The 23,455-nt window shown below is 40.6% G+C and overlaps 4 protein-coding genes and 1 long non-coding RNA gene across 6 annotated transcripts; 2 read left to right on the top strand and 3 right to left on the bottom strand.

Moving 5' to 3' along the window:
* Positions 1-19: 19 nt before the first annotated feature.
* mcrip2 (MAPK regulated corepressor interacting protein 2) lies at positions 20-7,803 on the bottom strand. The gene is made up of 5 exons (XM_018679750.2): positions 7,213-7,803; positions 6,965-7,034; positions 5,703-5,836; positions 2,184-2,291; positions 20-671 (listed from the first exon to the last, which is right to left on the bottom strand). Exons 1-5 carry the CDS (start codon positions 7,265-7,267, stop codon positions 601-603), a joined length of 438 nt encoding a protein of 145 aa, XP_018535266.1. The 5' UTR covers positions 7,268-7,803; the 3' UTR covers positions 20-600.
* Positions 7,804-7,807: 4 nt separating this feature from the next.
* On the top strand, positions 7,808-10,643 carry LOC108885406 (uncharacterized). Its single transcript, XR_001961251.2, has 3 exons — positions 7,808-7,949; positions 8,303-8,389; positions 8,676-10,643. It is a non-coding gene; the product is annotated as an uncharacterized LOC108885406 (long non-coding RNA).
* On the bottom strand, positions 9,577-16,881 carry gde1 (glycerophosphodiester phosphodiesterase 1). The gene is made up of 6 exons (XM_018679745.2): positions 16,295-16,881; positions 15,770-15,945; positions 13,794-13,899; positions 12,488-12,580; positions 11,590-11,801; positions 9,577-11,166 (listed from the first exon to the last, which is right to left on the bottom strand). Exons 1-6 carry the CDS (start codon positions 16,562-16,564, stop codon positions 11,019-11,021), a joined length of 1,005 nt encoding a protein of 334 aa, XP_018535261.1. The 5' UTR covers positions 16,565-16,881; the 3' UTR covers positions 9,577-11,018.
* A 35-nt stretch (positions 16,882-16,916) lies between these two features.
* Positions 16,917-18,862, top strand: tmem186 (transmembrane protein 186). 2 transcript variants are annotated; one of them, XM_018679748.2, is made up of 2 exons: positions 16,917-17,060; positions 17,740-18,862. In XM_018679748.2, the coding sequence occupies exons 1-2, from the start codon at positions 17,058-17,060 to the stop codon at positions 18,403-18,405; spliced, it is 669 nt and encodes a 222-aa protein (XP_018535264.1). In that variant the 5' UTR covers positions 16,917-17,057; the 3' UTR covers positions 18,406-18,862. The 2 variants fall into 2 exon arrangements, with proteins under 2 accessions (XP_018535264.1, XP_018535263.1); XM_018679747.2 differs by lacking the exon at positions 16,917-17,060 and adding an exon at positions 17,067-17,279.
* A 940-nt stretch (positions 18,863-19,802) lies between these two features.
* On the bottom strand, positions 19,803-22,515 carry hmox2a (heme oxygenase 2a). Its single transcript, XM_051070752.1, is given in 8 exon segments — positions 19,803-19,951; positions 20,203-20,335; positions 20,485-20,535; positions 20,537-20,809; positions 21,087-21,254; positions 21,387-21,504; positions 21,654-21,770; positions 22,472-22,515. Coding segments are annotated over 7 exon segments (963 nt in total). The 5' UTR covers positions 21,746-21,770; positions 22,472-22,515; the 3' UTR covers positions 19,803-19,823.
* Between the last annotated feature and the right edge of the window lie 940 nt (positions 22,516-23,455).

The raw sequence follows: 23,455 nt of genomic DNA, 5'->3' as shown, positions 1-23,455 counted from the left end.
TGAATATTTTTTTAATTCAAAAATCATTGGAGTTGTCATTCCTGACGTACAAAAAAGATTTTACACACTCCTATCTTCATCATGTGTAATAGTACAAAGATGAATTCTTACCATGTGGCGTTTCACCTCTATGATTATGTATCTGTGCAAAAGGCATTCAAGTCAAATAAATGATTCCACACTGGATTTTTTTTAAAAACATTTTACTTTTTTTGCTCTTCAGTAGATTTATATCCAAAGATCAGCCAAGACATGCTGTACACACAGCCGAGCACACTTGAGAAAGGAGGCGGGTTCTTTAACAAGAAAAATCTCACAACTTCTATCTGATGCGTCATTCAAGTAGAGAGACGGGTCCTTTGTAGCAGCACAACATCAAGTCAGCACTGTGATCACAGTCAAGTCCAGTGTTGTGCATCAGGGCGTTTGTGTTGTGCATCCAGTTTCCTCTACAGGGCGTCAAATCAGATTCCAAATTACGCACGGCCCTTTTGCACCGCAGATCCTGGAGATGGACTCTGCTCCTCTCTGCTCCGGTGATGCTTTCACCAGTGGAGCATCAACGCAGTACTTCTTGTCCCGGCTCCAAGCCTCAACCAGTCATGACAGGTTGGCAATGTTGGCAAGGAAGCGCTGAGCCCACCACTCCTCCAGGTCTATGGGCACAAAGTCTGCACAGATAGAAAAACAACAGAGGGGACAAAGAATTAAGATATTATCCATCTCTATGATTGATTCATTTTGTCCATTAATTATTAATTTTGTTACCTAAATAGCAAAGTCAATTTTGTTTTAAAAGGAAGGGATGATCTGTGCAGATGGAAAAAACTAAAACCTGAGGGACATTCCTACACTAACTTACCAGTTAGTTACTAAATAACTTATAACTTTTACTATGGCTTTTATTTGGTGATGTATCTTGTTAAAAAAAAGAATAATTTAAAAATCTGTGCTACAAATCTTTCTAGAGGGAAACCAAAGATTAGGAATGTGCAGGTAGTGTAAATATCCAAAGGTGTTCTTTAAGGTAAGTAACACAATTACATTGAACAAATATTAAAATAAGACTAAGAGTGTACAGCCATGCTGGTGGATCTGTGAGGCTGTACTACAGCAGATCTTTGAGCCAAACACTATCATCAGCATGCTAACATGTTGATGCTTAGCGAGTATAATGTTTACCAAGTTAGATTAGCGTGTTAGCATGCTAACATTGGCTAATTAGCACCAAACACAAACCTGATGGGAATGTCATCAGGTATCACTGTTCAGAATTCAAAGAACTGGACAAAATGACATTTTATTTTGATGGTGCTAGAAGAAAAACTAGAGGATCACTGAAATTATTGCAAATAATCCTGAGGAGGACATGAATGTCTGAACCAAATTTCACAATAGTCCATCCAATAATAGTAGAGACATTTTACTTAAACCCATGATTTTTAATCTCAGAGGCTCTAGAGGAAAAGTCCAGGAATCACCAGTGTCATCCAGGATTTATCCTCTAGGGACCATGAATGTCTGCATGTTTCCATATTGGCAGCTTTAAAAAAAAAAACACTCCGAGCTACACCGTTAATGTAAAACCAAAGCTCATTTGAGATTTTAACTAAAAAAAAAAAAAAAAAAAAACTGGAGCCTCTGATCCTCTAATGAAATAAAAAATGATCTGGAGGAAACCAGCTGTAAAATGACCTTTCAAAGCATCGAACCACTGAAGAAACTGGAGAAGACAGGTGTGCGAACTGAGGTGAGACACACAATCAGCAGTCAGGGTTGGTTTATCTGGAACAGCCAGGTTTTCTTAGACCAAGGAGTTAAAAATTAAAGAAAACTATTACAACAGTTGCCCTCTGGCTACAGATAAAGCTGAGCCAAAAACCACTCTGCCTGTGATTCTTGTGGAGAGATGAGAGGTGCCATTCAGCTTTCATGCAGTGTGTTTAAATAACCAGGAATACCAGGAAGATTAGTGGCTCAAAGTTCAGGGGGTTACGGTGCAGGAAGAGAGTTATCTCTGTTAGGATGCTGTAAAACTGGGAGTAGTGAGATTAGATTTAATGATGGTGGATTTACTTTGTGGTCGTATCCTTTGAAGAATGTAGCAGGTAAGTGAATGGGAAATTGGCTGATAATCAAAATCACCCCTGTGTATAAAGTATAAGGAGGACACAGGTACTCACTCTTCATCGCAGCACTGGGGGTCTTCTCAGTGTACTGAATGGGCCCCTGGCTGTTGGTTGACTCCCCACAACCCCCGTCCCCCAGCTTCTGTTCCACCTCCTGCCATGCTGCACACAAACAAAAACACAGTGTATAGTGAATTACCTTAAATGCATCCAAAGTCAACAAGAATCTGCCTTTTTTTTAAACTGTTTATTTACAGTGGTATGAAAAAGTTTGGGCACCCCTGTTAATTTTCAAGATTTTCCTTTATAAATCACTGGTTTTTCGGATCAGCAATTCCAGTTAAATATATCATATAGCAGACAAACACAGTGATATATGAGAAGTGAAATGAAGTTTATAGGATTTACAGAAAGTGTGCAATAATTCTTTAAACAAAAGTAGGCAGGTGCATAAACTTGGGCACCCTTTGTTGTTTTATTGATTTGAATACCTTTAGCACTAATTATTGGAACACAAAATGTGTTTGGTAAGCTCATTGACCCTTGGCCTACATACACAGGCGAAGCCAATCATGAGAAAGGGTATTTAAGGTGGCCAACTGCAAGTTGTTCTCCTCTTTGCATCTTCTCTGAAGAGTGCCAACATGGGAGCCTCAAAACAACTGTCAAATGACCTGAAAGCAAAGACTGTTCAACATCATGGTTTAGGGGAAGGATTCAAAAAGCTCGCTCAGAGATTTCAGCTGTCAGTTTCCACTGTGAGAAACATAGTGAGGAAATGGGTGACCACAGGCACAGTTCTGGTAAAGGCCCGGAGTGGCAGGCCAAGAAAAATCTCAGATTAAGCACAGGAAAAGGATGGCGAGAACAGTCAAACTCAACCCGCAGACCAGCTCCAAAGACCTACAACATGATCTTGCTACAGATGGTGTCACTGTGCATCGTTCAACTATTCAGCACACTTTGCACAAGGTGATGCTGTATGGGAGAGTAATGCGGAAGAAGCCTTTTCTGCTGCACATGCCACAAACAGAGTCACCTGAGGTATGCTAAAGCACATTTGGACAAACCAGCTTCATTTTGGAATAAGGTGCTGTGGACTGATGAAACTAAAATTGAGTTATTTGGATCTAACAAGGGACGGTATGCATGGCGGATGAAGAACACAGCATGCCAAGACAAACACTTGCTACCCACAGTAAAATTTGGTGGTGGTTCCATCATGCTGTGGGGCTGTGTGGCCAGAGCAGGTACTGGCAATCTTGTTAAAGTTGAAGGTCGCATGGATTCCAGTCAGTATCATCAGATTCTTGCGAACAATGTTCAAGAATCAGTGACAAAGTTGAAGTTGCGTTGCGCCGGGGCTGGATACTTCAACAAGACAACGACCCTAAACACTGCTCAAATTCTACTAAGGCATTCATGCAGAGGAACAAGTACAACGTTCTGGAACGGCCATCTCAGTCCCTAGACCTGAATATTATTGAAAATCTGTGGTGTGATTTAAAGTGGGCTGTCCATGCACGGAAACCATCAAACCTGACTGAACTGGAGATGTTTTATAAAGAAGAATGGTCAAAAATACCTTCAACCAGAATCCAGACCCTCATTGGAAGCTATAGGAAGCGTTTAGAGGCTGTTATTTCTGCAAAAGGAGGACATACTGAAGATAATTTTTCTGTTGGGGTGCCCAAATTTATGCACCTGCCTACTTTTGTTTAAAGAATTATTGCACACTTTCTGTAAATCATATAAACTTCATTTCATTTCTCATATATCACTGTGTTTGTCTGCTATATGATATATTTAACTGAAATTGCTGATCTGAACAACCAGTGATTTATAAAGGAAAATCTTGAAAATTATCAGGGGTGCTCCAAACTTTTTCATACCACTGTAACTAAATAACTTGCAAAAAAGCCTCCACTGCTTCATAGCAGTATCTACATAAATAGCAGGGTCCACTTTTTAGTTAAAGTTTGAGTTAATTTGCAGGCACTAATGCAGCACAGCACCCTTGTGAAAGGGCTGGACTACTCTGTGGTGTTTATCAGCTTTGGGTGAAGGTTTTCCAGCTTCACCTCTAGATAAACCTCAAGGTTTCAGCTCACAAACTTTCAGCCGCACACTATCTACATACAGTTTGTGCAGCTAGTATAAATAATACAACGATGTCAAATATGAAGGACCAATACTGAAAAACAGCTGTATGTGCATGAGGGAGGACAAAATGCTATGGAAACATGTCTGGAGGTGACATCTGTTGTAATTTTTTCTCTTCTTTTTTTGGAATCAGACCCATCAGGTTTTCTGTCTTATACCGACCCGACAGCCTGTGACAGAGGTTTTTCTTGCGGACACAAAATAACACCACAGAGCAGCCCTTACTGGCAGCTGTCCAACAGTAACACAGATAGGCTGGTTCGTGCCGATTCAGCTCCACAAGCCATTAATTTCCACCAGGGCATGAAGCATTGGCCAGCACCAAAGCATGCTGGGTAAACTTCTAGACAGGGTGAATAGTGCACAGTCATGGTTTTTAATCATTGTTAGGTTTTACTGACCATACGCAACACTCTCCTCTGACGCCCTCTCTGCAGACAGTGGTGCAGTAGTGCCACCTTAAACCTCAATTATGCAGCTGTTTGTTGAAACATGTGTCTGTCTGTTTGGCCCTCATTTGTAACTGCTGAGGAGCTGTGACAGTATTAACCCCAGAGTTAATATGTGCAGCTGTGGTTTCTGAGTTACTGAAACACTTCACAGACTTCTGAGTGGTTGCCATGGTATTAGTGGGAAACAAACAGATTAATTAAGATGATCTACTGAGTCAGTCGTCATTTAGTGTTACCAGCCACGTCCTGTTTTTCAAACCACATCTAATTGTTACATATTTCTTATTATGTCATCAATTGCTAATAAATGGAAATACCACTGCTGAAAATGTTAAATAGGCCTACAACTACCAATTATTTTCCTTATGAATTAATCTGTTGAATATATTCTCTAATTTTTCTGTTCATAAAAGTCCATAAGATAGTGAATAAGGGACATCACCATTTCCTAGAGCCCAAAGTGACATTTTTAAACTGCTTATTTTGTCTGACTAACAGTCAGTATATTCAACTTTTCTCTAGAAAAAACTGCAGCAATTAATCAGTTAAAAAATAGTCACCAATTCATTCTCTGTGATCGACTTACAATATATCAACTCATCATTTCAGATCTGATCTGGAAGCACACTGTTAAGCACTCCTTTCAGTTTTCTGTTTTAAAGTTGTTTCAATTTGTGACATCACAGCAACCAGTCAAATAAACTGTGAATTTAATCAGTCTTTACATTCCTGTTTACAGTGCAGAGGCTCAGCAGGAAGAAACATGCTGTAAAGGAGGAGGGCAGAGAGAGAAAGAGATTATCTTCTAACCACAGTGTCCCAAGGTTTGATCCCGACGACCTCCGACCTTGTAACCCTGAGAGACAGATTTCCAGTCTCTCCCGGCTTCAGGATTTTTGTGCCCTGGATAATGTGACCCTCACCATCCTCCCAGCTATTGATCCTGTGTGACCCTCACCTTCATACACAAATCTGACGTTCTCCTCATGTGCAGGAGTGAATCCCTCCGCTGGGCTTTCGGCCTTCTGCGTGGCTGCACTGTGGTAGCGCTTCCCATTGAGGCGGTTGAACACGATCTTCGGGGGCGGCGAGCTGTAGAGAGGAGACAGGATTAGGGTCTCAAGCTTTTAGAGAAATTGAACGTTGAACCTTCGTTGCTGACCTTGGATGTAGTCATTTAACAAAAACAAACAATAACTCAATGTCCACCTTTTTCCAGAGCTTTAAACCACATCTGAAAGTCTTCATCATCAGCAAATGGAGTTTAGAGAAACTGATCTGTGTACAGTAAGCTATTGCTGAGTTTTTGTTTTCTTTAATTTGGACTGAAATGACCTAATGTTACTTTCTTCATCAAGAATGCCTTTCAAGGGCTCTCAGGAAAGGGGAAATATAATGTATCGCAATAGCAAGATTACAATAGTTTAGTGCAATGTAGAAAATTAAAACTTGCAACCTTTATTTAAAATGCAAGACATCTTGTTCTTGCAATGCATTCTGGTCAATTGCGGCTTGCTCTATATAGGATATTAAATACTGATGCAGACATCCTTAGTCTTATTGACGTACTGACACTGGTTTTTAACTTTACTCCTCAAGTTATCAAAAACGTAATTTTTCTGCTGTCATATTCAGCTGAGGGTGAACCGGGAATGCACTAAAACCCTTTTAGAAAGGTGTTGGTTTAACTTCATGGTCATTCTGGAGGCTGTAGTTTGTGGTACCGTCCAATTATATTGTATTACACTCAGAGATGTTTCTAATATTTTGCCCAACACATTTATATAAGTGAAGGTTGTATTAGACTGAGAAGGTTTTAGCTAGGCGTGCATATAAACTGGCAGCCGTATGGCTCATAAGTGAATTTTGCATTTCCGAGCAGCACCTGAAGGAAGCACAAGATCCCTGCTACTTTGAGAGCCAGAGCCAGACAGGTGGGGTCCCGCACCGGCATCACACCCCGTCTACACCGGGTCACGGGTATGATTGGAGTGGGTACGTGGCACAGGTTCACGCGGTACTCTCACGGTACCAACAGCCTGGTTAAGAAACTGCCGGAGAACTTGTGTCCGATAATGGACTCAAAGCCCAAAGTCACGCCGAGGTTGTTACATGATCGCACCCGCGGCGCACGTGCAGAGTATTTTGGGCCCACGCTACTCAAACAGCCCAAAAGAGAGAAAAAAACAACACAACACACGACTGAGAGCAGCTACTTACTTTGATGTGAGCCAAGACGTCGGCTTGAGCTTCAAGTCGCTGAATTTGCTCTCGATCTGTTGAGTGGGACCTGAGAGACAAAATAAAGAGTTAAATTGCTCTCATTTGCACCGTTTACCTCTGAACTCTCTGCATGCAAAAACTGAAACGTTTTAACTGGTGCGACAACTCGAAAGTTCCTTTCATAACCCAAAAGCGATGTGATGTTACATTGCATCATACTTGAGATAACAGACACAGTCATTCACCTGTCCTCCGCTGTGTAACAAGTTTGCTGGGACCTCTGGTAATTGTGTACATCATGTGAACGCCGGTAACCTCAAGAAATCCTGTGGCTTGTGTGTGTATAAAAATGCTTATCTCGTCAATAATCAGGTGCAAACATTGACTGTCAACTGTGCAACTCCCAGTCCTCTGTCCGCCCCTCCTGACGCAGCCGCGACTGGAGAATTTACGCAACGTGCCTTATTTTGTTCCCCGGGTCAGCTGCTCCGGAGTCGGCCTGAAAGCCTGCAAGAGACTCGCTCTGACTTGTTGCCCGCTGTAACACGCACACCGCCGCTCCTCCTGACCAGCAGGTGTTCAGCTGTTACGAACCGACGTCCGCTCTGCTCCTGTGAGAGGTGGCGTGTAGGTCATCCAAGGAGAAAGCGGCTCCACATGCCGGGACGGAGGTGGAGGTGGTAGAGGGGGGGCACACTGTGGTTCCTGACGTCCGAGGACAGTGACACTCCGTGCTGGACACTCTGTCCTCTTCGCTCCGCTGATGCTCCGGGACTGACAGCAGGACCTCGGCTCTCTGACAAACTACAAGGACACTGCACACTTTGATATTTTCATCAGGACGGAAACACACCATGCTTGGCCAGCGTCAAGTTAGCCAGAATAAAAAACACGATTTCCGGTCTTGGTTTTCAAAATAACATTTTGCAGCGTTTGAAATCTAACATTTCATGTACAAAGGACATCAAGCACCACTTAAAACGTGAGAGGTCCAACATTCATTCATGTGCTATTTGACATCCTGTAATGCAAATACAGTTCAAAGTTGGGATTTCTTCTAATACTGATAAGAAATAGGATCTAGAGTGATAGTGTCTTACGTATTGATGTTAACCATTCATTGTGAACCTCTAGCATTATTTTGTGCCTCTGCTTTCACAGTGGAACTAAACAGTATGATTTTCTCGACTGGTTTTAATTGCTTTGGTGGAAAATTGTCCCCCAAAAACACAGTAATATCTGGATTATCCAGGGCATTGTTTCTTGTAAAACAAAAGCTATTGAATTTTTACATTCAAATAATTTTTAATAATTTCTATTCTATTGGCATTGCAGAAGAAACCTCAGGGACAGATTACAGTATATTTAAACCTGAGAAATACACCCAAAACTGTCTACATGGTGGGATATCAGCAGAAGCAGGTAAGAAGTTATGTTTTCTACAGTATGGATCACTTAATTTCCCTGAGGGAGTCATCCCAAAGGGATCAATAAAGTCTTGTCTAAGTCTATGTCTAAGTGACCTCTATGAGGTATCTGAGTGTGAGGCTGCTTGCAGGTTACCTGTCTAAATAGTGCAGTTATCACCTGACTATTTACAACTCCACTGTCAAAACATGGGTTGAACAATTGCACAATTATTTTGAAGTTGGAGTCTCTTCATTTCCGCTCTCGTTGTTTCTGTTTCGTCTCTGCTCGGTCTGCTTAGGCAACCCCTCTCAGTGACGTCACAGCACGCCCCTCAGACGGAGTTTTGGAGGAGGAGCGGCGACGATCACCTTTCACCTATTAAACCAAATGCGCAGATAGATAAATGTGTTTACAGTAATGAAGAAATTTGAGATAAAATTGATCTTTTTCCGCAGGCGTTGTAGATTTCCCTACGACTCCACTGTTATTAAGTAATAACTACGAAAGCCTGACAATTTCCCAGTTAACTCACATTTTTGACTTATGATAAACTTACAATTAGGTATTATCTCTAAGTCATCTTGCTAATGCTGTGTGAGGGCTATTTTGTTAGATACCTTTAACACCCCTTTAAGATCCAGGATATAAGACGCAGGTACAGGTAACAGTCAGGTGAAAATCACCAGGGTGGCTCCTCACACAGTATGAGCAGACAGGCTGCCTTTAGCAACTGAAGATCAACCAGGACAAGAAGTGGCTCAGACAGGCTTATCCAGGGTGATATCCAACACTACACCCCCCCCATTCATCTGTACTATCTGGGTCAGTCACCTGAGTCTCCACACCAAGAAGCTAATCATCAACAGTCCACACCAGACAGCATTAACAGCAGATAGGGCAAACTACAGTAGAATGACAGTCAGTGTTCACTGAAGAAAATACATTTATCAGCTTTTGCATTCCCCCATGTATTAAACTTTTAAGAGAAAGCATCTGTTTATAACAGTGCAGACCAATGTTCAGAATTAATCAAGGAAGTTAATGGTATATTTTTTTCCTTTCTTAGACTATAACTGGTTGTGTGATCAGGTAAAAAGCATCTGTGGGAGTTTTGCACAGCACCTGGCTGCATGATGTCAGCTGAAGCAGAATCCATTTGGTGTCCCCAAGTCTCAGCTGTTCCAAGGTGCAAAAAGACATCAAATAACAATTTTATTAAATTCAATCATTCATCACAATATTAAGTCATATGAAATCAAATCTTCACAATTTCTTTTCATTTTAAAACTAATTATGGCTAACAATGATATAAGTCTAACATTTTATTATCCTTGAAAATTACAAGACTAATTTTTAATGATTTTAAAATAGAGCTGCTTAGATTCATTTCAGCATAGATATGATGCAGCTGATTTTGATAGTTTGGTTAAAGAGCATCAAATGGTAGTAGTCTAGCTTTCATGCTGACTTATTTCAGAGCACTGTTGAGTCTGAGAAACCTATCCAACAGAGAAGTCAACTTGTCAAATGCTTGTGTAATTAATAACATTAATTAGAGCTGTGTTCCATTTAGGCCCTGATATTGCAAATCTGGATCATTGGCACAGCTCAGGTCTACTGCACTTTTAAAGCCTCATAAAATCTCTGTACATTTACCCTATAAATCCTTATTGCTGCCTATTTCATTTCAGGTCCCTCACTGCCCCTCTACACTGCCTTATTGTGTTTCCACATACAGTACTGTGTTACTAAATTGTACTCAAGTGTAATTCTAATTACTTTTCTTGGGACTTAAGAGGAGGATTTGAGAATAGCTGCAGAAAGATCATTTATTGTTTCTAGAGAAGCACTGACAGAGGCAAAGCTAAAATGTTACTGGAGCCACTGGTATCTGCACTACAGACACAATGGGCTCCACTACCAAGAAGCAAATTTTGTTTCTCAAATAATATTGCATTATTATCTAGAAATAATGTCAATACTGAATTGTATTGTGTCTGTATGCACTGCACTAGACACAAGATCAAAAACCTAATATATGTGCACCAATATTACTCTATTCTACATCTCAGTATATTAAATGAATATTTGTATTAGTTCTAAACTGGTGTTCATTTTTCATGAATGAGAGAACTCATCTCTAGGTAGTTTAATTCAGACTAATAGCCTTTACTGAGTAAAAAGCACAGACAGTGCATGACCTTACAGTATGTATATATGTAGAGAGAGAGACAGTAAAATAGACACAATTACCAAGACCAAAAAACAAACCCAAAAAATCAATGTAGTCCTGAGCTGGTGAATACAGTACATTTGATTAAGGTCTATTATAGACACGTATTACCCAAGTGTTTGTATTAAAATGTCTATAAATGCAGGTGTCCTGACATGTCTGAGAGAATTCATCATAATATTAAAATGAATGAATCAGAAGAAAACCTGTAACATGGCCTCATGATTTTAAGTATGGCACCCAGTCTGGTCAGTTTGATGGGATATGTGCATGGAAATAAAAGAGTGGCCCACTGTATGTTCTCTTACCTAATGCCACATATGGGTGATGGGTAGTGACATGTTCTTTTAATGTGTGTTTTATCTTGAGTATGTGTTTGAGGATATTCTGCTGGGTTCCTGTGAGTTGTCAGTAATGAGGTTCACAGTCTTCCACCAGGCTGTCTGTGATGTAGTTGACTTGTAGCAGCTCCTGGTAATACTCTTTCTCCACTTGTGTGTTGACAGTCCAGGCTACCACCTCCACCCCTCTCTGGGCCCAGAACTGTGCATAGTCCCTGCAGACAGAAATACACAGTCATTATCTGGTATGAACAACATGATTTGCACCAAGTGATTCTATATCACTGTTTCCTGGGTTTTTAATATTTACGGTTAGCCAGGTAATCTGGCTCAAACTATTAACCTAAGATGACTCACAGTTGACTGAGCAAATATTAAGAACGTTTAAAGTAACGTAATATTTGACATCCAGGATTGTAATAAAACAGCTTCTAGCATCCCTGAAAGGCGTGTAACGATAATGTTTTCTTCCTAATCGATTCAAAACAGAAATATCAGATTGCTAAGAAAACACCCTGTGAACTAAATAAATAATAATGTGAATCTCATGAAGTCATTTTAATATCTTTTTCCCAAGAATGCTGAATTAAATTGGGATGAGAGCATTTGACTGTAGGCTCTCAGCTGCAGAAACTCACGGTGAGACAAAGTTCTTTTGTATCAGGAAGGCTGAGATGCCACAGAGCTTCCAGAGCACGTGATGATGCGCTAAGTCCAACACAATGTCCATTAGTGTCATCCAATGGTGTTTCCATAGTGAAGAGAACCGCGGGGCACCGTCTCCAAAACGACTCAGGCTCCATGGCCTGTGGGTCAATGCTGTGACCACCTCTGGGTCACTCTGTCTCATCTGGGCCGGGACAGAGCAGAAACAAAAGCACAAGTTATATTTGTTAAACACAGTAGCTGGCAACACGTAGCAGGTATGTAGGCAAATATTTTAGTTTATTTGATCAGGACCAGTATGTAAACAATGACACAGTGAGAAGACAAAAAGCTGTTCTGTTTTGTTCCAAGTGATTTTCTTCTTCTTCTTTCTTTTTTTTTGTCTTCTTTAACATTTACCATTTCTTAAATCTGTACCACATTAATTGGAGTTGTAATGAAATGTATTAACACAGACACATTCAGTAGAGGACTTGTGGTTCAATCTCTGTATCAAATTATTATGTACAATTTATGGTTTGGCACATTCAGAGCATGGCCTCTAGCTTGAGACTCTAGACCTGCCACCACAGATGGTTGTCGCTGTAGATATGTGACTATACTCAGTCTTAGAGAATGTGATATTTAAGCTTTTAATCAAACTGATTGATATTTAGCCACAGTATTGCACTACAGTGTGTTCAGTATCAATGTCATACAGCTCATTATTGATTCTCAGTCACTGTAGCTAGCATCTCTTCATTTAATTTAAATGGTTGTAATTTTGTGCCCTTTGGCCAAATTTATGGTTTTTCTCAATTTCCTCAATCAAGCCCACTGTCAGTCAAACAGTCTTCTAATATCCTAACACACTTTAGCGTGTCTGCTTACCCTGTAGATGACTTTAGGCTCAAAGGAGCAGACGATGCTGCTGTTGTAGAGGACTGGATGTTTCTTATACAGTTCTTTAAGGGCTGCAGCTGCCTGGGAGGAGAGGACAAACACATGGTTATAGTAGGTCAGTCAACTGTTTACAGTGTGTGTGAGGCTTTGTGTCATTGTGTGTGTTCCTGCACAACCACGTGTTGGTAACTTGCAGCTGTGTGTGTGTAAACCTACAGTCTATGGTGTAGACACACTGCTGTGGGCCCTGAACTCAAGAATGTCACAGCCTGAAACAACAACCACCACCACAGGCTCTGCATTCCTCACTCATCTAAAAATGTGCTAAGTAAGGGACCAGTGCCGAGTGGTTAAAAGTGCACCGATTCAAGCTTTAATTTAGATTTTTATGTGCAGAGTTAAATGGTATGAACACTGCAGTAAGTGACTTAACTGCATCTTTCAGCTAGGAGCTGCAACAATGACTGCTGTCTCTCTATCATTTTGTGGCACAAACAATAAGGTCTTATTTTCACATACTTGAAGTAAGTGACACACAAATCCACAAGTATCTGGTGATGATGCAGTGTTACCACTACACCAACTGCCTGTGGCAATGTCCTAAATGTGTGAGCAGTTGAAATTGTGTGTGTGTGTTTTATGGAAGTTTGGTTTGTTCAAAAGTACAGGACAAACTGAAACAAGTTTTTGGGACGCCTTACAGTGTTTGTCAAAGTAACTGTGTGCCACTGGCGATGATAAGGCATGCACCTAATGATTAGTTAACAATTACATAATCTACCAGTGTTTTTTATGTTCTAGTGTAATTCACTATGTTTTACTTTCACAAGGATAACATGCAGGAGAAAAATGTGATTTGTATCAGACTGTAAAACAGAAGAAATTCTGCTAGAATCAGCAACAAGAGACATTTGACAGGTGATTGGTATGACCTGTACAAAGTAGCACAAAAGTAAAGTAATATGTTATGAAATTACTTTCTACCCTAGATAATGAGTGAAGTGATTAGCACTAGATGATTAACTAATCAATTAATTAATTGACCAGCTTGTTTGAGCGTTGCTTAACAACCCTATCAAACCCCTGCATATATATATATAATGATCACTTTGTACTAGGACAGAGTAAATGCTACGTCTGGACCATTATAATCACATCATCAGGTTCTCTTCATTATGCAATGTTGAACTGGGTACAAATCGATTAAATCAACAAGCATAAGCATAACAGACACATAACATTGCACATTTTACGTAATAAAGTCTCTTTTTTCTGTTTGTTTTGTTTGCTGCACCTGATCTGGATGACCTTTGACATCAAAGTAGATGGTGAGCTGCAGTTTGATGCATTCCTCCACGGCCTCCTCCAGAGTTGGGATCTTCTCTCCAGCAAATTTCTCCCTGATGGACACAAATGTTGCAGTGCTACATCAGGCTCACATGCATCTCAAAGTTACAGTTTAACTGGGAAACATATTGTTTAATTTAATCAGTGATACACCTACCTCTTCTGTAATGAAATGATGAAATGCATGAGATAATGATCATGAGTCTCTGTATATAAAAGCTCTTTTTATCTGCCTGACACTATTTAGACAGGATTCATGGGTAATAATTATAATCTAAGTCAGATCTGTAAAACATTTGTGCAGAGTTTATGCTCCTGTGGTATTTCTTGTCTCTCTATCACATGTCCGGTATTATGTACGAATCGAGCACTCCTCCTAGTTTTTGTATATGTGTTAAGGTAATGGAAGAAGTTTTAGCCTTTGTAATTATCATCCCAAGTATTAGCATTAATTAATGAAGTAAGTAAGTTCTCTACACCTCAGAAGCTGACTGCCTTTATTCATAAAGTTTATGGTTATGTGTAAGATATCATTGTCACATTCTTACTGTCATATTATTTAACACTTAACATACGACTCATGGAGCCTCATTTTATTGGTGTAACCAAATCTCAGCATGGAATAGATACACTCACTTCTGTAAATTAAGAGACAAATTACAGAGATTACTTGTCATGAAGATTGTTTTTGAGCGTTGCAGTTGTCCTGTGATATTTATACAATTACCTGTCAGACAGGTGTGAGATGAGAATGATCTGTCACAGACTCTACCTACTGTAATCTGTCTAATGTGCTCATGTTTAGAAATTAACTCTATTTCTACTCTATTTTTGTGTATTGCAATGTCTTGTAATGATGGTGATTAAGAAAATGACATTTTCTGTTCCACGCGTCAGACTTCTTGCTGTAATAGGGTCCTGGCTGACGTTTGTGTTAGCATTAAGTTGTTATCTTGATTTTAAGGGACTGTTTTGCATTTTTCTTTCTTCTTTTGTTTGTCCTGAAGGAAGCTGTTTTTAGAAACCCCCTGGGTTACTGGTCTCCCCTGTATAAGCAACAGTGTGCCTCTGTATTAATAGCGTTCTTTCCTTTCAAATCAAGGTTTTATTGTCATTACTCAGTTAATTATGATAATGTGTTAACTTATCTTTGTCAACTCCTTTTAATGTTTTCTTACAGACATATTGGAGCCTGGAGTATCCATTATCACAGTCAAACATCTCCACCTGGCCTAACTGTAATATGATCATTTCAGTGTCCCCCAACTGCTGTGGCTGAACAATATATTCTGTACCAGGGGATTCTACTGCGGAGAGTACATTTGAAACAGAAAACCAATCTAGCATTGTAGGGTCAATGTTTTGACTTGGTGATTAAGGCAAGGCTACATCAGCAAACTGAACCAAAAATCTGCCACAAGGCACTAAATTATAATATAGTCAACAGTATTTAATAATTCAAACCTCCAGTCTGCCCAAACAAGACACACGGCTTGTCTAACCAGCTGCCATGCCTCCAAATTTCTGCAAATCTGGTACCAAACAACTACCTACAAGCGTAAAGCAACTGATACACAGCCAGAGTACTTACTGACTCATCTGTTCCTTCAGACATACAGTGCTAGTTTTTAAAAGAATTAGAGTCATTGGTACAAGTTTTAATGGAGAATTTCAGTGAATTGTGATGACATACCTGCTGCTTCAGATGGTTTTCACACTTAAAACAATGACAAGCTGGTGGAAACAAATTAAGCCTGCAATTTTTGTCCCAAAATACTCTAATTCCCTAACTGTAACTTCAATTTAAATACTGATTTATTTTTAAGCACCCCAAAAAACTTAAAACCTGAAGTATTAGCTATTAAAAGTTGTCTATTTTTCTGCTTGCATGCATGCATTCATAGATATATTCTTCTTTCTCACCTGAGTCGATGTTTAGCAGCTGCATCAAGTTTTCCCAAATCAGAGAGTTTCATCTGGCTGAGCGGTCCCGACCCATTGGTGGTCCGGTCCACAGTCTCATCGTGCATCAGTATTGGGATGCCATCTGCTGAGAACTCGAGGTCCAACTCCACGCCTGTTGCCCCGTTTTTACTGGCCTGGTGCAGAACAGACAGGTTAGAGGGATGGAAGCTCAGTATTTCAGGAGGGTTTGTTTCTGGTCATTATCAAATAATCATAATCAAATTCAAGATCAGCCCACGAATGAAAACAAGATTTAAGTAAGAGTTTGTTAATGCTTGAGAAATACATCGCCTGGGCAAATAAAATGGCCAGTACAATCATATCACAGATATACTGGGGTGTGTAACATGAACAACGCTTTTCAGCTTTGCCTTGAATGAAAATATGACATGTTCCAGCCTCTAGTGGTGGTGTGCTCCTTGTAACCATTGCTATCTGAGAAGGAGAAACCCACCAGACCTCGCCAACCCCTTATCCTCTCACCTCCCGGATGGCTGCAATTGTGTTCTCCGGTGCGTCGTGCCCACCGCCCCGGTGAGCGACCACCGACACCTTACCGGAGCCAGCCGCGCCCCTGGCCGGGTGCAGCACCTGGCGGGCTCGGCTGGTTGGTACTTGGGGAAACCGGAACATGACCAGAAAGAGGTAAAGAGAGGCGGTGACGACGGTCGTCCACACCGGGCTCCGGGTCCCCAGCAGGACCACCAGGAAGACGACCGAGTACAGGGTGACTTCGTCTCCCAGCTGCAGCATGGTTGTCCTCTGTTGTCTCCTTGACTGTGTCCAAACACAAAAAGTAGCAGCGGGAAGCAAAACTACCGCCGCCGCCGGTCCGTTTAGCGGTACCCGACGTTAACCGCCCGTCCTGCTAACTTTGCTATCTTCAAATGCCCTGTCCGAGGGAGGCTCATGCTCTGCTTAGCAAAGTGGCAATATTAGCTGTTGAGAAGGAGCACTAAAACATTTACCTTGGGCTGAAGAAAGAAGCTTCAGCCGCTCTGACAAAGTACAGGTTTATGTTCAGGAGACTTTTAAAAACACAAATTCTAATAAAATCTATTTAAAGGTACAACTCTCCCACAAGGGGGCACACGAGAAACAAAACAGGAAGAAACAACATCCGGGTCAAAGTTGGCATTTCATGTTGCTTAACAGAGTTGCCTTTGGTCTGTCGCCTGTTTCTTAAAAACAGAAAGCTCGGTTCAGTGTTTCCTCCTTCTTCTTCCTCCTTAGTCTGTCGTCGGGCATGGTCAGCTTCTTTCTTTCTCAAGCTCCTACGCTGTTACACAAGTTATCAGAGGAAGATGTAAAGGCTAAATTATTAGCTACACAAGCTAACTGATAGCTGCTGCTTTGCCTGGTCTGAATGACAGCTCAGCCATGAGTTGTGTGACTCTGATTTGTTAAATACACAACAGTTGTTACATGTTTGATGTTAGTGCTCGTTTCTATTGAAGTAGTTAAACAGGTGCATTTGCCCTATTGCTTATTTATATATTTGATCATAACTTTATACTACTGTATATGCTCATTGTACCTAAGATAGCCAAAATAACAGAACATCTCAGGGGCAATCTAGTTTAAAAGCCTTGCAATAATGTTTAAATGTTCTTGAGATATTGCAGTGTTAACGGGAGCTGTGGTGGTTTTATGTTGCAGTACTTTGTATTGTGGGACCTAAAACGATTGATTCATTAATCGATTACCAGAAAATTAACCAGCAAAAATTTGATAATTAACTGTTTTAGGCAGTATTGGAACATAAAGGTATTTGCTTGCATTTTTATAGGATATCAAATTAATCAGTTAAAAGGAAAATTACCAGTTAATTCATGATTAATTAAAATAATTCAGTTCACTTTAATAACCTCCTGCATGTCTGTTGAGGTCAGTTTCAAACTTATCTTTCTGATGTTATGTTTCCACAGATCAGGTCAGTGCTTCTGCACAGGTTAACCTCTCACATCCTGTCCTGTACCAGAGGATCATGTGCACTAACAGGCCGGATACCTTATGGTGTGCAGCTTCCTTCACCGGGTCAAACACCCGTCCAGCAGAGCTTCCATGGACCCCTTATCCCTAAAATCACAGCTCTGGTCAGGTACTCTGACTTGTCCACGCAGAGGTACACTATGATTTACACCTTGCCATACATTAAGCACCTCAGAGCCATGTCCAGGCTCAAACTGCTCCAAACTGCAATCACCATGGTCATCTTGCCCCCAGTGTACGTCCTTTACCTCCAGGGAGATGTCTCCCTCTTCTTTGTCAGCTACACAGCGGGGATAGCACTGTTTGCTGGTGTCATGCTGTACACTGCCAGTCATTTTTTCAGGAGAGTTGTGGGGATGATGTACCTGGACCCATCACAGACTACACTGAAAGTGTCCCACCTCACCTTCTGGGGCAAGCGGCAGGATATCTACCTCCCTGTGTCGGATGTTATGACTATCGCGGACACAGGTGACTCCACAAAAGAGACGATATTGAAACTACAGAGATACAGCAGTCCGCAGACATTATATTTCTCCATTCGTTATGGACATGTGGTGGACAAAGTGGGTTTTGAGAGGGTGTTTGGAAGTTTTAAATGATGCTTAATTTTTAAAGTGCATGGATTTGGATGACAATAAGTGATTACTTCTGAATTATTTAATGTTCCTTGTGCAACATTGTAATAATGAGAGGGGTCTGTTCTCCATGGAAGACGGATAATGAATATATAAGTGTGGAAGAGTGGAACAACATGCAAGGTAACCAGTGTTGGCAATGATATGTGAATGGTAATAAGATTACTTTTGTCTGGTAACCAGTGAGCTGATGTGTGAAAAAAGTAAAATAAAATCAAAGTCAGCTTCACACAAGTGAGATTGTCCTAATGTTTTCCAAGCAAAAGTAAACTGAAAACAGTTTCAAAGTAATGAAGGTTTTTTTTTTTTTTTTTTTTTTTTAAAACTATTAAAAAAACCCTCTACTGTAAAACTACAAGTAGCTCTTACCAGGAAAGTTGCTTTGAAATCATTTGGAAATTACAGTTATATACAACAGTATGAGTTTTGTTTACTGTACCTTCATTTCCACTGTAAAGATTACCATCATGAAGTGGTATCACTGGTAGTGTTATCACAATCCTTCAAGGCAGCATAACATCTCTGGTTTTCCCTGAGCAGGTGATCTCCATGCTGGAAGAGGAGTAATAGGGCTTCATCAACACATACTCTCTCAGTGCAGATTCAGACTGAACACTGAAATAGTTTATTCTCTATACAGATCTTGCTAAATCACTGTGTTTGATTTTTTATGAAATAACAGATCCACAGTTCAACTGTCTACATGCTACAGCTGCTGCTCTTAGGTTCCTGGAAAAAGAAAGGCTATCCACTGGCTTCCAGTCATTATGGAGGCTCCTCCAATCAACCTCATATCACCAAGTGCTGATCAGAGACGAGAAAATGATCAACACAAAAGATGAAGAGCAAAACACGGCTCCTGTGTTTACTTATGTTTACTCTTCAATACTTTCTGAAAACACACACACACAAAAGATGTCTTTGTGAGACTCAAGTTGTACATCATGTTTAACACAATGTGTCATTCACTTTCATATTAAATACATTCAAGTAATAATATTACAATCACACGGTGAAAGAGTATTCATTTGATATTTGTATGTGGTAAAATGTCTCTAACCCTGGTTGCATATTACCACCCGATACAGCATATGAACCACATGCATCATAAAGTCTCTTTTCATACACTACAGTTGCAGCATCACAAAAACTGGCTGACTGTCAAAGTGTCAGATGCATAAAACCTGGATGTTCCACTGAGTGGAAGAAGAAAAAAATTACTCAAAATGCCAATGAACAAATGCGTCAAATATTTGGCACAAAACATTATAAAAATGTTCCATGTCTGGTTTACTGTGTGCTAAAGTAAAGAGGATTAAGTTTGGCTGGATGCTCCACTCTTTGCTCAGATGTTATTATCGGCAGAACGGGTGAATCAGAGCTCATAGAAGATACCAGGCAGTTAACCCAGCAAGGACGGCCACCCAGGCAGCCAGAGCCACCTGACAGGGCGGATGTCTGAGAAGCATCATGGCTAACTGGCACATATAGGTGGGGTTTCCACTGGCAGCTGTGGAGGAGGTGGAGGAAGTGAGGGATGGAGAGCAGAGGACAATAATGAAGCAATGAGACCACACAAAGCAGGAAGCTTCTTATTTCATGGATTTCAAGCTCATCATTCATAAATACACAGCAGGGGATACTGTCTGTAAAAGTGATAATTGACTACTTGATGTAGAAAAAACGTCTCTATTTCTATTATAATCAGTGTTCAGGAATATGTGCTTCTTTCAGACCTTAACACTTCAAATAACATCTTACCCATTTTTGCAGCATAGTAGGGGCACTTGTTGATATCACCACCCTCCATGATCTCTGCATGACTGTGTCCAAGTCCTGCATCTTGGATTTCCTCTTTGATTGTCTTCCCAATCTCCTCAAGGTCTGTGAACACCTGTTTTCAAAATAAAAGTAGATTTTTGTCATACTTTTATCTTTTCCCAACATTGTGTCTTCTTGTCATCTTCTTCGTGCAGTGTTTCTTTATCATGATGATTTCTGTGTTGTCAGAACTTTCACATCCTAATGTATTCTCTCCCTCACCATCATATTGAAGCTAAATGCCCGGTTGGACTCATCCACAATCCTCTCCTTTGGTCTCAGGGTCCAGTTCCAGTTCATTCATCCTGCTTCGGTAAAGCTGCTTGAAGCCTTTGTGACTGTGGATGCCTTCAAACTGATAAAAGTTGAGACCCTCGCCCGTTGATGGGAGCTTCAGTGCCCTCTGTGCCACTTTCTTGAGGATCTGTCCGCCTGAGAGGTCGCCCATGTAGCGGGTGTAGGAGTGGGCCACCAGCAGCACTGGGTCCTTCTCTCCCACCTCGTGGATGCGGTCCACGTAGGGTTTGGTGCCTGCAGAGAGGCTGATCTGTGAGAGGGAACACTGCTATGGTCAGAGGTTTGTTTTGGTTTAATCCATTTTAAAATACTATCATCAGTGGGAAGTCTAATAAAACTAAGTTGGGTGAAAAAACACTGGCTGCATCAGAACTAAAAGTCACACTAGCTCATGTCTGAATTTCAGTGGTGATTCAAGAGGCACCAGGTGACTGATGGTCCATATAAGGCCAGCAATGTCTGAGACTCCACCTTGTAACCTTTATGTCACAAGACTGACATGCAACCTCTTTTTGCTCTCTGCTGACCTGGTTCTCCCAGTCCTCTCCATAGAAATACTCAAGATCCCGGGCTAGGGCCTCGCACCTGTGAAGCTCTGTGGGGAAATAGATTGGTGCGATGTGAGGATGGTCTTTGTTCTTCTCGATCTCCTCCTCCATGGCAGAGTAGACAAAGTACAGAGCTGCTGTGCCTCTCTGACAACAGAAGCAGAGAGAGAAAAAAAGTGGAACAGACTCACAGATAAAACGGTAACTGCCTATATGTCTAACATATCATTTCTGTCTTTTGATTTATGTTATTTAAAGCACAATGCCTTGAAACCCAACCTTAAACAGCTCCCTTTTGATGCGGCCTCTGAGGAAATCTTTGACAAACTGGCAGTTCTCTGCTCTGTTGTGGGACTCCTTGGTCCCCTCAGCTAACATCTCAGAGAGGTCGGTCCGGACTTGGTGGAAGAGCGTTGAAAAGCGAAAGGAGAAGTAGAGACAGACAATAACACTTGTGCCATTTGGTTGCAATTTAAATGCTTTCTACAGTGAATCTAACAGCAGATGAGCACCAGTGCCAAAACAGGCTGCTGTTCTCCTCTGTACCTGAGAACTTCATCGTCATCATCCACAACAATCCTTGCCCCCCCATTATTCACACCAATGGATTTTGGCTCTGATGTCAGCTTGGTTTCCATCTTGGTCGTTGAACTGTGTTTTCACCTTAAGTAAGCAGGAGAGAAACAAAGATATATTAAGCATGTGTAATCCACATGTGATGATACAATACAAGAAAACAACATGTGCAGAGAGATTCTTGTATTTTTATGCACCAGTGATATGTATCACTATATCAGTGGAAAAGAAAAGCTGGAAACTGAAGCACTCTTTTATTACTCTAAATAAAAGACAATTGCTTGAGCTAAATCACTTTTTTAAAATAGGTCGACATTGCCTCATAGATATCTAATGGTCCTTCTGTGAGTGTAGATTGTGTTCAGTTTCCCAGGGTTACAAAGCACTTTTAAGTGACACCACAGGAGTTTGTACAAAGTTGTTATTTATAATTCCCGGTTAAAAGCCCTATTGTGGTTGTTAGTGAGCCACAGGAATTACTGTATCGTTGCTCTGACACATTAGCTTAATATCAATGGTATACAGCATTATAGTAACAGTTTTGACACGTATTTTGGTAAAAACATTGCACTGAAACAAGTTGAAGCAAAGACATGCTACTGGACTGGAGAGTTACAAAACTGACACCGCACGTCTTCAGTATTATGTAAGCGAAGAAGCTACAAGACGCAGCTCCTTGAACACCATATGAACTAAAAATCACTTCCTGTCTATAGATACAAGCACACGCTAAATGTTATCACCGTATATTCGTAAAATGAGGATAAAACATTGGTTTACCTTGTTACCTTGTTGCTGCTGTTATAACCCGTCACAAAGCAGAAGGACACCGAGTACAGGGGGCGCGGTTCTTATGACAACAAACCAATCACAGTTCTCCCTGCAGAGAACGAGCATGCTGATTGGTTACGTTCACAGACCATTTACCAATCATATTTCTCATCACAGAGAAAAGGCGTGCCTCTTCCAAAGCATGTGTTGTTGATAAATATAATTAAATTGGTGTTGTGGGAGATGAAGTTTGGACCCTTATTATACGAACGTTAAGGACACACACATTTTTATAAAGCTTAGAAAGCAAAATGATTATTCACTGTTTTATAAATATTTCCATTTAAATTATCCTTATTAATACAGTGTGGTTCAGTTTTCAGATCCTTTATGCTTGAACTCGTGTTGTAAAAAAATGTTTGGTTTTGGTTTTAAAAAAAATATTTTTAATGTAAGCTTACCTACAGACAGACTCTTCGTGGTCCATGGCTGAATTCACAGATCCCTACTCATCTCTACACTCTGTTCTGTAGTATGTTATTCAGACCGCCAGATGTCACTAGACTCCATGTAATATACCTCAAATGCTTATCAAACGTTCTTACTATTATGTTCAGCAGCTAGACACTGTCTTAGTAACCTAGGCCAGAAATTCAGATGGAGCAAAGGATTGCTGGCCTTATCTCATAAACTACACTGGTGATTATTTAACAGCCAGCAGCTGCTGTTGTATGGACATTATGCATTATAACGATATATAACCCAATGACCTCACCAAGCTCTGCAGCAACTATCTCCATCTATTACTGCAAACCTTCATCATTGTTTGTTGCTTATCACTTATCATTAAATCACCACATTCTTTACTTGTCATTGCTCCTTCAGTATGATGTCACGGATACAAAGATATTAATGCACATCCTGCTCTTGAACCAGCTGACAATGCATAGGAACTGTATTATTTACATGTCACTATCATATTTTGTATGGCTTGTCCCCCT

This window comes from Lates calcarifer, linkage group LG5, assembly GCF_001640805.2.
Source record: "Lates calcarifer isolate ASB-BC8 linkage group LG5, TLL_Latcal_v3, whole genome shotgun sequence".
Lineage (NCBI taxonomy): Eukaryota > Metazoa > Chordata > Actinopteri > Centropomidae > Lates > Lates calcarifer.
This window is presented reverse-complemented; position numbering and strand designations above follow the sequence as displayed.